Genomic DNA, 13,669 nt, shown 5'->3' with positions numbered 1-13,669 from the left:
CTTCTTCACCAACTTTGGTATGGAGCCCTGGGCCTTCCTCTGGCAGCTCTGGGAGCACTGCATTGAGATGGATTCCTGCTGGCTGTTGAACAAAGCCCTCCCCCCTACGGAAGGACAACATAGGAGGGAAGGGTTTCTAGTTGCCCCATCCCATGCTTACCCTCAGGTCTGCTCCTGCCATTTGTTTCTTTGTCCAGATAACACTGGCAGATAAAGAATTTCCCTGCAGGGGCGCCTGGGGGTTTCAGTTGGTTAAGGGACTGCCTTGGGCTCAGGTCATGATCCTGGGGTCCTGGGATCAAGCCCCGCGTTGGGCTCTCTGCTCGGTGGGGAGTCTGCTTCTCCCTCTGTCCACTAGTGCTCTTTCTCTCTCTTAAGTAAATAAATAAAAATCTTAAAAAGAAAAAAAAAATTTCCCTGCGGAGGCAAGAAATTGCCCTGGCTGACTTGGAGGAGGAAAGAGGATGAAGTGATCACTGGATAAGGGCACTGAGCCACGTTATACTCGTCTTGAGCCAGAGTGCATCACATGTCATATTAAACTGGACGTGAAGAATGGCCAGCCCACTGTTTCCATCACTGAGCTGCCAGCACAGCTCTGCTTCCCAGCCGAGGTACACTGGTCCACAGGACATTCCACTCTAAAGTGAAGTGTGGCCAAGATGCCACAACCCGCAGAGCAACACTGAGGAAAGAACAGTGTCTGTGGGGCCCCAGCTGGATTGTAAGAATCTTGCCCTTTCTGATCTGGGGGTTATGTGGACAGCCGCGGGACAGGGGGATGCAAGGAAACTGTCCCAGGCCTTCCTAGGCCACCCAAGGCTAGGAAGCTATTTGGAGATGCTCAAGTAACTTGAGCTCCCAGAACTTGTTCTGACCATGAGCATCGAGTATGGTGTGTCCAGGGAATTTTGGAGAAAGAGGCTGAGAGACTGAATATGGAGCTCAAATTTTAACAGAATTTTTAACTCCATCAGTCTCAGCCTGTTTTTCCAGGATCAGCGGCCTCAAGGGATGGCCTCCTTAGTGCAAGGGGTTCAGTGAGAGACTGAGGGAGACCTGCTGTCCACTTTCAAAGGGATGAAGATATGCATGTTCACCAAGTGCCTTAGGCACTTCCTATAAACCACATTTTAATCCCTTCAATCATCACCAGAGCTCTGAGGCACCCCATCCCTCTTACTGATGAGGAAACAAAGGTTTAGGAGAATTAAACATTCCTTGAAAGGCCTCCCCCTTCCAGGTCTGCTATAGCCAGGCCAGAACACACCTGTTCTCCGAGAGCACCGCCAACACGCTGCAGCCGCTGATTCCTGGTGGTTCTCACGGACCTTTTGCTCAACCACAGCACAAAGAGGCCAGAGTGGTGGGTTAGCACCCGCCAGTGCCCATCAGCTGCCCTGGTCCAGCCTTCTCGGTCCAGTCAGGAGTCTCAAAGCAGATGCTATTCTGCCCAAGGTAGGGATGGATCATCCCCTACTAATAGGGGGAGAACTCTCAAAAGGTGAAACCCTTAGGGTCAGTGAGTGCCATTCTGTCATGTTTCAGGAAAATCATCTTTAAAAAAAAAAAAAAGTCAAGTAATATTCTGTCCAACCCATACCGAGCTGGCTTTGTGAAATAGGCAAATATTCTCATGCTTTATAGCTTAACGTACTTTCTCTCCCTTATGAAACTTCCAAACATCTCAGACACCATCCTCCGCTCAAATCACTCCTCTGGACTCAACAGAATTCATACACATCCCACCACACCCAGGGGCCTATGTGCTGTCCCTCCCACCGAATGGAGAGCTTCTTTGGGAACAGTCTGAGTTTTAACCCTCCTCTTGGGCAAATCACTCAGCCTGGTGCCTGGCATGAAGTGCGGTGCATCTTTGCTGATGTATTTATTAATGCGCATGTATATTCCCAGATGGAAGGGATCTGAAACAACACAGGAATCTGAATACTGAGTCGTGTTCCTGTAAAAATGCCTCTGAACAATCTGAGACAGACAAGAGAGGAATCCCTCTTCTGAGCACACACTCAGGCATGCTCTTTGCCCATCCCCATCTCCCTCCACACCCTCTACCCTCCTGCAGCAGCGGCACGATGGCCCGCAGCTGCTCTCTGGTGGCTCCTCAGGGTAATAACAGAAAAACGCAAGGACATTTGGGGTAGGCTCTTTATTGGGTGGTTATCACGGCACTACGGGGTCAGCCAAGGTCTGCAGAGTAAGCAGCGTCAGCCTAAGGAATGTGGATCTCCTCTGTTGATCACAGTGGGCAGGATTCTTCAGAAAAGCTCCCCCGACCCCGCCCAAGCTTAGAAGTGGAACTGGAAAGCCTCAGTCACATGCTGCTTCCATGTTTCCAGGCTGGGCAGCAGGGAAGAGATGCCCATGACGTGCCAGGTCTCCCCATCTGACACCACCGAGGTCTGGTAGGACAGCAGCTGCACGCCTGCCTCTGCCAGGAGGCCTGGAAGTAGATAGGAAAACCGCTGGTTGGCACAGGGCACGGGGAAGAAGCAAGAAGCTGGGAGCGGGGTCGGAAGACTTTGACCCCTGTGATCAAAGTTGCAATGGGGGGTGATGGTCTCAGAATCAGCGAGTGAAGAGATGGAACAGGGCACCTGCCCAGCTTCCCTCACTATTCAGAGACTCTGTAGGAACACCCTGACCGTCAGGCCAAGTGGGAAAGGAATGATCCAGCCACAAATTTCTTAGAGCAATCTCCTGACTCGCTGGTCATCAGTTTCATCCAGACCAAGAGCAAAGGAGAAAAGCAGGGGAAAGTTCCTCTGGTCAGCTGGCAAGGATGGTGAAATTAGGCCTTTTGAGGTCTGGACACATTCTGCCAAACTTGGAAGTGCTCCAAAACTCCCAGGGGCCCGAAGCCAGGGTCCTGGGGCAGGTCCCAGATGTCCACGACTGCTGGAGCAGACGCCCTGACGTGCTTTGTGGCAGTCAGGCTGGCCCCCAGGGCCTGCGGTCGGAAGAAGGAAACATGCACGCAAAGGCTTGGAGTTCCTGGGACACAGCCCGACGGGCAGGTCCACACTGTGTGCTTCATGATGGTGAGCAGGCCAGTTAACAGGGGCTCTGCCACCTGCGATAAGCCACTTTCCCTCTGAACTCTGTACCCCTCCCCAAATGTTCTGGAAACTGGCATGACAGACCCTCTGTATGCTGCAGATCCAGAAATGCCCCGAGGGATGGAGCGGGGCTAAAGAAGGCAAAGGTCCATGGAGCCCAATCCCAGGAGAGACCCCCTCCCCTCCCACACACACACACACACACACACACACACACACACACACACACTCTCACCCCTCCTTCAAGGACACAGGCAAGCCCCACAAGACCCCTCCTCACCGATCATGGTGGGTAGCATCACAGGATTAGACGGCTGAGCCCGGAACAGGAGCAGGGGCAGGCCCCTGCGGAGAGGCACTTCTGGTCGGAAGACGGCTCCGTTGAGTGCCTGCAGCACAGGCGTGGTGCCCTGGACCAAGCCCACAGCCTGGTAGGGGGTACCTGTCAGGGCCACGGTCAAGAGGCCTTCCCCATAGCCCTGCTCCCCTGGCACAGCAGGGTTGTGGGAGGTGGTTACCTGCAGGGAGAAGGTAAGGAGGCAGAGTTATGCCACCTTCTGTGTCCAACTAACAGCCAGTTTGTAGGGCTACAGCCGGGTCAACACACTCAGCAATTTAGGGCCAGAGAAGAGGGCAAATGGGCCAAGCCTAGTGCCCCTGAGCCTTAGCTTCCTGGGACAGTCCATGGCCTCCCTCAAGGGACAGGTGGAGGCTGGGAGCCGGGAAGGAGGAAGAAGGGGGGCTGGCCTGCCCCTGAGGTCGACCCAGCCTGGCCCCCTCCTGCTCACTGCTTCCTGAATGCAGTCAGTGGCCTAGTGGAGGGGCGAGGGAGGAGGGGAGACGGGGGAGCTCGGTGGCCCATCGCTCCTGGCAGCTCGCACTGGCTGAGAGACGCAGCCTGGGATCTACAACGGGAGCCAGAGGGGGAGACACCAAAGGGTCGGCGTGAGGGCAGCAGAGGGTAAGAGGAAGGCGAGCTGATCAAGAACCTGGGCGCTGTGGTAAACGGAGCCCTGGATGGAGTCCGAAGCCGTGCGTGCTGGGCCGCCTCCCCGCCTCCGGCCCAAGACAGCCTGGCTCCTTCTGCTCCCCAGCGGCAGAGTGCAGGTGCCGCTGCGGCACGTGCACAGCGCACTTGCACACAAAGCACTTGCACGGGCATGTAATTCACACATAGCAATGCTCAGAGGAAGGCGCTATTTCCGCTTGGCAGATGGAGAAATTCGGGCTGCTTGTCACGGGTGGGCAGTGTCAGCAGCAGGATCTGCACCCAGGGCCCCCACCCCATGAGCAGGGCTGGGAGCCTGCTCTGAAAAGGCAAGGGCAGAAGGACTGTGCTGACAGGAAAGGCAAGGGGGGCAGGGAGACACACACATTGAGGCCGGCCTCTTGCACCAGCAGCTTGGCGTTCACCAAGTTCACATCCGCCTGATGGGAAGTGTCCTTCAGGAGGCCGACAATGACTGCGGGGCTTAGGCAGTTGCCAGCATTCTTCAGGGATGTTCCTGGGGACAGAGAAACTACCATAAGGTCGCTGTTTGCGGAGCTACACAGGAGCCAGCAGGTCACGGACACCTAGCTTCGGGTCACAGACTCCTCACTGCCCTGGGGGTGGCAACCCCAACCGGCTCGGGGCAGTTCCGCTTCCTCTGGAAGGCAGAGAGCCAGTGACTGCCCGGTTCCCTGCCTTGTTTCCTCTGGGCATCCCCCCAGCTCTGACCTGGCTTATTACGGGCAATGCTTAGGGTCTCACCGCCCCCAAGCTCCCCCCAAATGAGCAGATGCCCAACGGGCCAGAGGGAGGACAAGCCTCCACACGGTTTAGGGAACTAGAGCCTTCCCCAGTCTCTCAACTACATCTGCACAGGCTGGAGCCACTGCAAAAGTGGCTGGAGCCTGCCCAGTCCCTGAGGACAGACAACTCAGGCGCTGTCTTCATTCCCGCTCTCCAGCTGAGCAGAGGCTCCCGAGGACCACCAGCTTGCCCGAGGACCCACCTCACTATGTCACAGAGCACAGACTGTCCCGCCCACTGGTCTAGCACAGCACCCCGACTCTCACTTTACACGTGAAGAACCCAAAGCTCAGAGAAAGGGAAGTCACTCAGTAGAGGTAAGCGACAGGGTCAGACCCAGAATCAAAGGTCCCGTCGCTTAATGTGGGACTCCCTCCACCCACCTGCTGCCTCTCCCATGAAACTCTGTCTCTCGTGGAGGTTTCTCTTGTGCCCAGAACATGTACATCTTAAAAATACTATATAAACGTGATTTGTGAAAATCATATCTTTCCCAGTGATTTTCCGTACCTCTCCCTTCTGTTCCCACTGGGTAGCAAGTGAACTCCATGCAGACAGAACGTGGGACATGGAGTCCCAAGGACCAGGGTCAAGTCATTTCCCAGCCCCTCACTGTCTGTGACCTGCTGCTGACACAACCCTCTTCCCCTCCCTCTGCAGTGTCCCCAGCTCACCTTGTGTTACCACCTGGATGGTCCCTTTGGGGGATCCAGCCCAGGCTCGCATCAGGGTCCCCAGAGCTTCTGCCAGACCAATCCAAGGCTTGGTATGCGGAGAGAAGGCACTCGTAAGGGCCTGGGCATTCACCTGCACAGAAAGGGGGAGCAGAGCCAAGGTCAGGAAGAGGCGGGGCTCCTAAACACAGCTCCACTTAGAGAGCAGAAGGCACAGGGCCATCCTTGTTTGAGTGCCCGGGGGTGGGGAGCGTGGAGACAACTTCCATCAGTCACCAACAAGACAATGACTTATGCCTTTAGCTTGGGAGAGCTGTAAGAGCCAGAGAAGAGCACAAAAGGCTAAGACCATTCCAAATTGCCAGAAGGGGGGAAAAGGCATTTCTCCCACCTACTGAACTGTGCCTGCCTCACCCCCTCCACGGGAGACTGGGTTTTCCTGTGCTGGGGAAAGGTCTGGACAGCACAATAGGAAGGTGGGTCTCTGATGTAAGATGGATGTTGAGTCACGGATCTCTGGGACCTATGGTAGGTCTCTCCAAGATGCCTTCCTTTTTTTTTTTATAAAGCTTTTTTTTTTAAGATTTTTTATTTATTTATTTGACAGAAAGAGCAAGAGAGCACAAGCAGGGGGAGGGGCAAGCAGAGGGAGAGGGAGAAGCAGGCTCCCCGCTGAGCAGGGAGCCCGATGTGGGGCTCGATCCCAGGACCCTGGGATCATGACCTGAGCTGAAAGCAGATGCTTAACCGACTGAGCCACCCAGGCGCCCCAAGATGCCTTCCTTTTTACTTTATACCTCAACTAAGAAAAGAAAGTGAGTGTTTACACTGTCATTAATCACTTTGACCAAATAGCAGTTTATAAAGCTGGACTCACATACTCTTAACGATCCTATCACTCTTCAAACGGCCCATGGGAGCCCACCAGGAGGCATGGTGGGCAGCCGAGGGGGACAAAAGCCACATGTCCTTCTAAAGTTGTAAGTCTAGGGTCTGGACGGCTGGATCCCCACCAGGGGCTTGGTAACAAAGCCAGCTTGCTGCCAGTCAAAACTGCAATTCCATTTTGTGGTTCATGATAGTCTGGCTTCAAATTAAGTCTTGGCCACTTCTGTGAGTCAGTTTGTAAAGAGAACCAAAGGATCTAAGAAGGATGTAATTCGAAACACTGGGTTTGATACGAATCAAACAGGCTGCTGACGTCAGAAATGGCCACGAGGCAGGGCTTTCCAGCAGACCCTTCTGCGTGGCCAGCCGCCTGGCTCAGGGCTCTCGCAGCGGGCTCCCCCTGCTCCTCTCCAGAAGGACACAGAAAAGACCAGCAGTGAACCAGGAGGTGGGACGAGGGCAGGCCAGCTGCTGGGAGCAGAGATGAAGGGCCGCGCGCCAGTGGGCTGGGCTGAGGCTGCAGCAGGTGTAGGCAAGTGTCCTCCAGGCAGCCCCCATGGAACCCGCCCCGAGGTGCCCACGGCGGTCAGGAGAACCAACGGAAGGGCTTCGAGAGTCAGGCGCCTTTGAGCACCAACCTGATCCTAATGTTCGTCTGTGTCTAAGGCTACGACAAAACTGAACTGGAGAGGATGCAGAGAAGAATTAGGGAGAGATTTCCCATGTGACACAAATGTCTTTCTTTCCAAAAGCCTACAGCAGGACAACCAGCCACTTTGGGTGGAGAATGAAATTTGCCCAAGTGTAACGACTTTGACCAAGAGATTTTACCTCTGCTAGAAGACGGGAACAGTCTGGTTCCACCTGATGGGGCTGGTGGGAAGGAGTCCCCTTCACGAAGAGGCCTGGAATGCCACCACTACCTAGTGATGCCACGGTAACTCCCGAGGGCTGCAACAGTGAGGGCGGAGGCGCGCCCAGCACAGGGTCATGGAGGGAAAGGCCCAGCCCTGACTGGCTGGCACTGGCCACAGCCCAAGCCTGAGCCTCAGTCCCAGCGCGTCACCTGGGGAGAGCTGCTCAGAAGCCAGAGGTGCAAAGGGACTGAGAAAGTGTCCCCCACTCTGCGGAGCCAAGAGACGCAGAACAGAGAGGGGAGAGACACACAGATGGAGAGGCCAAGCATTGTCATTGTCGTCAGCCACCATCCTGTGGCTGCCACCAGGCTGGCCCTGAGGGGTCCTTCAGGGGAGAAGCTGCTCCCTTCGTCTCTCAGGGTGTAGAAGGTAGGGTGGCCCGGAGAGCTGGGCTATCAAACCAGGGCTGGCAGGCCGAACAAAGCACCCTGTGTCTCTCCTGCTGTGGTTCTGTCCTCAGCAATGAAAATCCCCAGCAGAGGGTCAGACAGGAAGGTCAGGGACCGGCCCCAGCCCCGGCCCTGCCCCTGCCTCGTTTGCTGCCTCTCTCCTAGAGTAGAGCCACGTGAGCTGCAGAGAAGCTTACATCCTGGCTTTTTTGTCCTCAGAGAATTCGAAATTTAAAGATACAAGCTCAGGAAATCTTAGTAACAAGAGAGAATGTGGTTCATTGCAAAACAGTTGACACTGGGCTGGAGAGGCCAAGCAAGTCTTTGTGAAGGGGTTGCAAGCCCCCTGAAGGAGAGTTATGCTTTCCTTATTCATCTCTGTGTCCCCCAAAGGGCTATGACAGCATCGGGTACCTTCTGGAGCTTAAGGAACATCCGAAGATTAAATCAAGGAGGTAGAACTGGAAGTGTAAGTCAGGTTAAGCTTGGGGAAGAAACATGCCAGGAAGGGCCCAGTGTGAGCTACGACAAGACGCAGGGACATTAGGCCATGATTTGAGGACAGAAAGGGGGCCTGGAGGGTTCATTCTGGGGGTGGGATTCACCCTGCCCAGGGGTCTAAGATGGACACAGTAAAAGGAGCGCTCAGGTCCAGGAGGTGAGAGAGGGCCCTGACAGCCTTCTCCACAGACCAGTCCCCCAGCTGCCACTCCCCATGGCATCCAGCATCGCCCAAGCCACACTCCTTCACTCCCAAGGCATGTGGAGAACAAAAGAGCCTTTCTCTGGAGCCTGGAAAGAGCCACAATCTCTGCAGCAAGGCTACACTGTCGCAGGGCCGAGCCGCCTCCCTGCTGCCAGCCGCAGCTAGCAAAGCTAGGGACGGGGTGGTTACTGTTGCCCCACCCGGAGGGCTGGCTCCAGGGGAGTCCTTATCTCCTGCTCCCAGAGCTGAATCTGGTCAGCACACCACTGCTCCCCGGAACTGTCACCATCCCCCAAAACCAAACACCCTCCCCCGCCCTGCTCCGCCCTCTGCCCTCCGGGCCCCAGCCCCACTTGGCCATACTTACCACGCCCGCTAGAGATTTCCCCTTCACCATGTCCACAAACTGGATGGCGATCTCCTCCCCGCAGCGGCTCTGGGCCTCCTTGGTGCTGGCGCCCAGGTGGGGGCAGCTGATGACGCTCTCGTGGTCCACCAAGGCTCGGTCCCGTGGTGGCTCCTGCCCAGAAAGAGACACCTCTCGGTTGGCTGCCCAGGGAAGTTGGAAGAGAGGAGGGCAGGGGTGAGGACGCCTTCTACTTTGGTTTTGCCAGGGACGTCACGGGTTTCGACAACGGGCTTCCTTGTCAGTGTCTCTTCACAGCAGAGTAGACAGAGCTATGGATGGGATTTGCCTCTCGGCTCCCCCTGCCTTTGGGTAAATCTGCTCCTCTCTGAGCCTCGACTTCCTCATCTATAAAATGGGTTAATACTACCCACCTCATAATACCTTGTGCAGATTGCGCACCAGTAACACAGGAGGTTCTCAGCCAGTGGAAACTACTGTTTCTGTTACGGGTTTTTCCCTCGAGCTCTGCCTTGCCCCTGAATCCTTCCAGCACTTACGGGTTGGCTCTGCACGGTGTCAGACTCTTTGCAGGCCCTCTGCACAGCTGTCCCAACCTGGCTCTCAGCATGAAGGGTGGGCCACCTGAGCACCTCTGCCCACCCTCCAATGTCCTTTCCACCCCTTCTGCTTGCTGAGCACAAGGTACTGCCCTTGGGAAGGCGCTGAGCTGGGGAATGGCAGTACAGTGAGGGCCAGGCGGCCATCTGCCTTCAGGAAGCATACCATCTATGTGAGAAAGAGGACCAGGAGTACCAACCCCATGCGCTGTGTGCTCTGGGCAGGGCATACACAGTGAGGGCGACAGGGCTCAGAGAGGGCTGGGGACTTGCCAAGGCCCCACTGCAGGTCACCAGCAACCCCCCACGGCCTGAGCCAAAATCCCTGCTCTCTCCCTTGGATCTGTGATGCTGGTGGCAGGACTTTTAAGAGGGGCCGAAAGGATTCGAGTGGAAATGCGCTGTCCATCATTCCATCTGGTGTAAGAGCAGGTGGGGGGACGGGTGAGCAAAGACAGAGTCTCTGGCTCCAACAGAGAGGCAGGGAGAACAGCCCACACAGGACACAGGGGAACACTTCTAGCCGTTGTCCTCAGGCTGCCTTTCCTCCCCAGAAGAAAGGCAGGCAGGGAAAGCCAACAGACACTGCGTGAAGTGTCTTCTTGGCAACGGGATTCATTTCAGCAGAGACCTGTATCAGTACATTAAATCCTGCCCCAAATCCTCAACCTCAGAATGGGTTTGCTGCGCTGTCCTCCCTGGAGTTATCCACATGACAGCAGGCCAGGGAGCCTGAGATCAGGAACTGGGTCCTGTTTGAAATCTGGGTTTTGCGAAAGACAACATGGCTGCCTCCACAGTACGGCCCGGCAAGGGCTCCCGAAACCACAGTGGCGTTACTTTTGGCAACAGAATTTCTCCTGTTTGCCAGGGATGCTAGAGCCCTTAAGCCAGAGGCCTTTGTGCACACTGGGCTTTCTCGGTCTCAGGCCCCTCTGCCCAGCGCTCCCCTCCTCCCCCAGGCACTCACCTCTGTAAAGACGTCCAGCGCGGCACCCGCGCACTGACCGGACTGCAGGGCCCGGAGCAGGGCCCCCTCGTCCACAATCCCGCCCCGAGCGCAGTTCACCACACGCACCCCCTTCTTGCACTGGGCAAAGGTGCTGTCATTCAGCAGGCCTGGAAGGAGGGAAGAGCTCTCCTGCAGCACGGGTGCCTGGGACCCCAGCACCAGAGGCCCTCCCCGCCTCACCCCAGCTCCTTCCCCACAGGCCCATGGCCTCTCTGGCCTCACCTCTCCCTTCTCACCGGCTCTGGGGCAAGAGTCCCTGTTCTGGATTTAGACCAAACACAGTTTAGAAACATCCTAGAAGCCCCTGAGCTATTAGTGCTTTGAATAGGTCCCAGAACCAGAAAGGAAAGCAGCGGCCCCAGGAAAAAACCATGGGGTCACTGGTCGTGCACATCGGGCCAGCTCACCCCACGCATTTCCAGCTAGCTCATCCCTCCTCCCTGTGGGGCAGGGCCAGCCAGCCAACCATCACCCTGTGCTCAAGGGAACTAGTCCCCAGCATGTGCGGAAGGCCCAGAGCCCACCCTTATCTGGTCTGTGGCTTCTGTGGCCGACCCACAAGCAGGGATACACCTACCTGTGGTAGAGGGCAGGAGAGGTGTGTGCACAGTGATAAAGTCACAGAGAGGCCAGATCTCCTCCAGGGGCAGCTGCTGGACACCAAAGGAGGCCGAGACCTCTGGCGCAATGATGGGGTCGTACCCTACAGTCTGGTCAGAAGCAAGAAAGAGACAAAGACACAAGTGAATGTCACTGTCCCTTATTAGTACTGGTATTATTAATAACGGTGGCCATTTATTGAACACTTACCAAGCGGTACTGCTAAGCCTTTCCAAAGGCAGCTGACCTCCCACAATAAGGGTTGCTACTCTTCTACTTTAGAGATGAAGAAAGTGAGGCTCACACATTAGGAGGGGCAGGCCCAAGTGCGAAGGGAGGTTTACCTCCAAGCTCTTAACCACGAACAGACGCAAGAGCAGCATGTGTGAGTGTTTGCATGCGTGTGCGCATGTGTGCGGCTGGATAAGGTGGAGCTCAGAAACCCTTAGCGAGCAGGCAGCCCAGGAGAAGCAGGACAGCCGTGTGGGGAGCAGTGACGTGCTCATAGGGTACAACGAGGGAAGGGAGGACAGGTTGGCCGCAGCCGAGGACCCTCAAGTCCAGAAAACAGGCAGGGGCCCTGACTACTTCCACAGAGTGAGAAAGAAACAGGTGAGGGCAGGGGTGCAGAGCAGGGTTAGCAAGGAGACCAAGAACGGTCGCTGGGGAGGGGGGTGGCTGAGGCATCAGCGGGCAGAGTCTGGTCCCCTCCTGAAATTCCTTTTAATAAGACTTCAAATGCGTCTAGTTTTGGAAGGCCTAACTTGGTGACTAACCACACAGATCCTTTCAATAAGGCAGGTCTGACGGGGATGGGGAGCGAGCATATCAAGAGGAGGGAAAAGTGAGGCATAAAGGCACCATGGATGGGGAAGGACCCAGAAAGGACCTTCTTCTGGGCTGGCGGGGGAGGAGAGGGTCCCCAAATCAGAGGGACCTCTCCGAGGCTGCCGAGGAGGGAGGGAGATAGGGAGGCAGGCAGGGAACTCTGGGGGTACAAACTACATCAGCCTCATGAAACTTGCCAAAGGTCATCAGATACTGGTGAGGGCAAGAAGAAAAGTCAGAGAAGACAAAGCTCAGAAGAAAGAAGAAAGGACGCGTTGTCATAGCTAATAATGGCAAACATTCCTTTAGCGTTTACTGTGTGTCAAGGGCTTTCAACTCAGACCCGATGGATTAGGCACTAGGATTGACCCGTTTTACAGATGAGGAAACTAAGGCAGAGAGGTAAAAAGATTTAGCCAAGGTCACACAGCTGGCAGATGGTCGAGTGGAGACAAGAAGCAGTGTTTGGATTCGAGAACCTGCACCCCAAGTGCCCATCCTTCTAATGTGGGGTGAGGTCAGGACGCTCCCAGCCCCACCTGACAAAGCAGGAGCGGAGTAGATGGAAACAGTCTTGGGTGCCAGTCACACATCTCCTCGGCAAAGGGCAAGGCATTAGAGATTACCAAGCCCGTACCAGCAGCTGGGAATAATCCATAACCAGCCAGGAAGCATCTACCTCTGGTCACTGCAAAGACTTTATCCACTTTCTGTGGTCTACCCAGGAGGTCTGCCCAGGGCTCTCTCCATCAGCTTGGTCCATGTCAGCAGCACTGACTGGAGGGAAAGACGTGTAGGGGCCGTACCCAACTCAAAGGCATCAATGTCCTCAAGAAGGCAGGAAAGCCAGCTGATCTGGACAGACCTGCAGGTGCCAAGGTACGGACGCTGAACGAGGAGGCCCGGACCTGGGTCCTCAGTCTGAAGTAAAGGAGCTGGCTGGATGATTTCAAAGTCATCCCCTGCTCCAACACTCAACAATTCAATAATTCCTTGAAAGGACAGTTCCCTTAACCCTGAAAAGTTATAGGTGAACCCTAGAATGCTCAGAGGTGGCCGGGGATTGAACAACAACAAACACAACAGAAAATGTGATACTCTAAGCGTGGTCATCTCTGTGTGGTGGAATTCATTTTTTCCTCCTTTAGGCCTTCCTATGCTTTGCAACATTTCCCCTGCTCACCCTGAGTTTCTTTGCGGGGGAAGAGAAAAGTCACCTTAGAAAATAATGGCATCTTAAGAGGATTTCTATGTAAAATTCAGCCCTTCCAGAGAAGAAACGGATATGGTTATGAATGAGGTAGAGCTTTCAGATCACACTTTTCATCATCAGCCTGAGGAACAGGGAAAAGGCAAGGTAGAGGTTTAGGGGGAAAGGCCGTAGGATCACAAGCTCATGACCACCACAGTCCCAACGGCCATTCCCCTCGGCTGTAACCTACTCGTTTTGGCAGGGACAATGAAGTGTCCAGGGGAGGAGAGAGGGCCCCAGGATCCCTGCCCGTACTCTTCCAAGTCCTCTTTGTCCGCCGGCTACTCGGAGGCCGCCGCGAACAGTGGCCCCGTTCATCTCTAATCCAGATGTACTTTGTTCATGCGAGCGGGGAGCGCAGCGGAACACCAGCAGAGGTCACAAAGCCGAGCCCAGTGGAGGCCAGTCCACAATACTCTGGGGCTTCCGGGCTCTCAAGAGCCAAGAAACAGCATGAAGCTATGGGGAGGAAGGGTCCCGAGGGCTGAGCCGGGCCCAGTGGCCCTGTGTCGGGTGTCTGCAGCTAATGGGGAGCAGATGGGGCAGGAGGAGACGTGCATCCCCC

The 13,669-nt window shown here is 55.5% G+C and overlaps 1 protein-coding gene across 1 annotated transcript in view; it reads right to left on the bottom strand.

Annotated features, from left to right (window-relative positions):
* Positions 1 to 2,155: 2,155 nt before the first annotated feature.
* The window catches only part of PHGDH (phosphoglycerate dehydrogenase), a 32,755-nt gene continuing 21,241 nt past the window's right edge, over positions 2,156 to 13,669 (bottom strand). The window contains exons 6-12 of the mRNA XM_027610082.2: positions 11,002 to 11,134; positions 10,383 to 10,531; positions 8,814 to 8,966; positions 5,547 to 5,679; positions 4,452 to 4,582; positions 3,358 to 3,595; positions 2,156 to 2,461 (exon numbers count right to left, since the gene is read on the bottom strand). Of these exons, the coding sequence (XP_027465883.2) occupies positions 2,307 to 2,461; positions 3,358 to 3,595; positions 4,452 to 4,582; positions 5,547 to 5,679; positions 8,814 to 8,966; positions 10,383 to 10,531; positions 11,002 to 11,134 (1,092 nt within the window). The 3' untranslated portion in view covers positions 2,156 to 2,306. The remainder of the gene's footprint in view (positions 2,462 to 3,357; positions 3,596 to 4,451; positions 4,583 to 5,546; positions 5,680 to 8,813; positions 8,967 to 10,382; positions 10,532 to 11,001; positions 11,135 to 13,669) is intronic.

The sequence above is a fragment of the Zalophus californianus genome, chromosome 4 (assembly GCF_009762305.2).
Source record: "Zalophus californianus isolate mZalCal1 chromosome 4, mZalCal1.pri.v2, whole genome shotgun sequence".
Lineage (NCBI taxonomy): Eukaryota > Metazoa > Chordata > Mammalia > Carnivora > Otariidae > Zalophus > Zalophus californianus.
The sequence above is the reverse complement of the archived record's forward strand: the minus strand, read 5'-3'. Positions and strand labels throughout refer to the sequence as shown.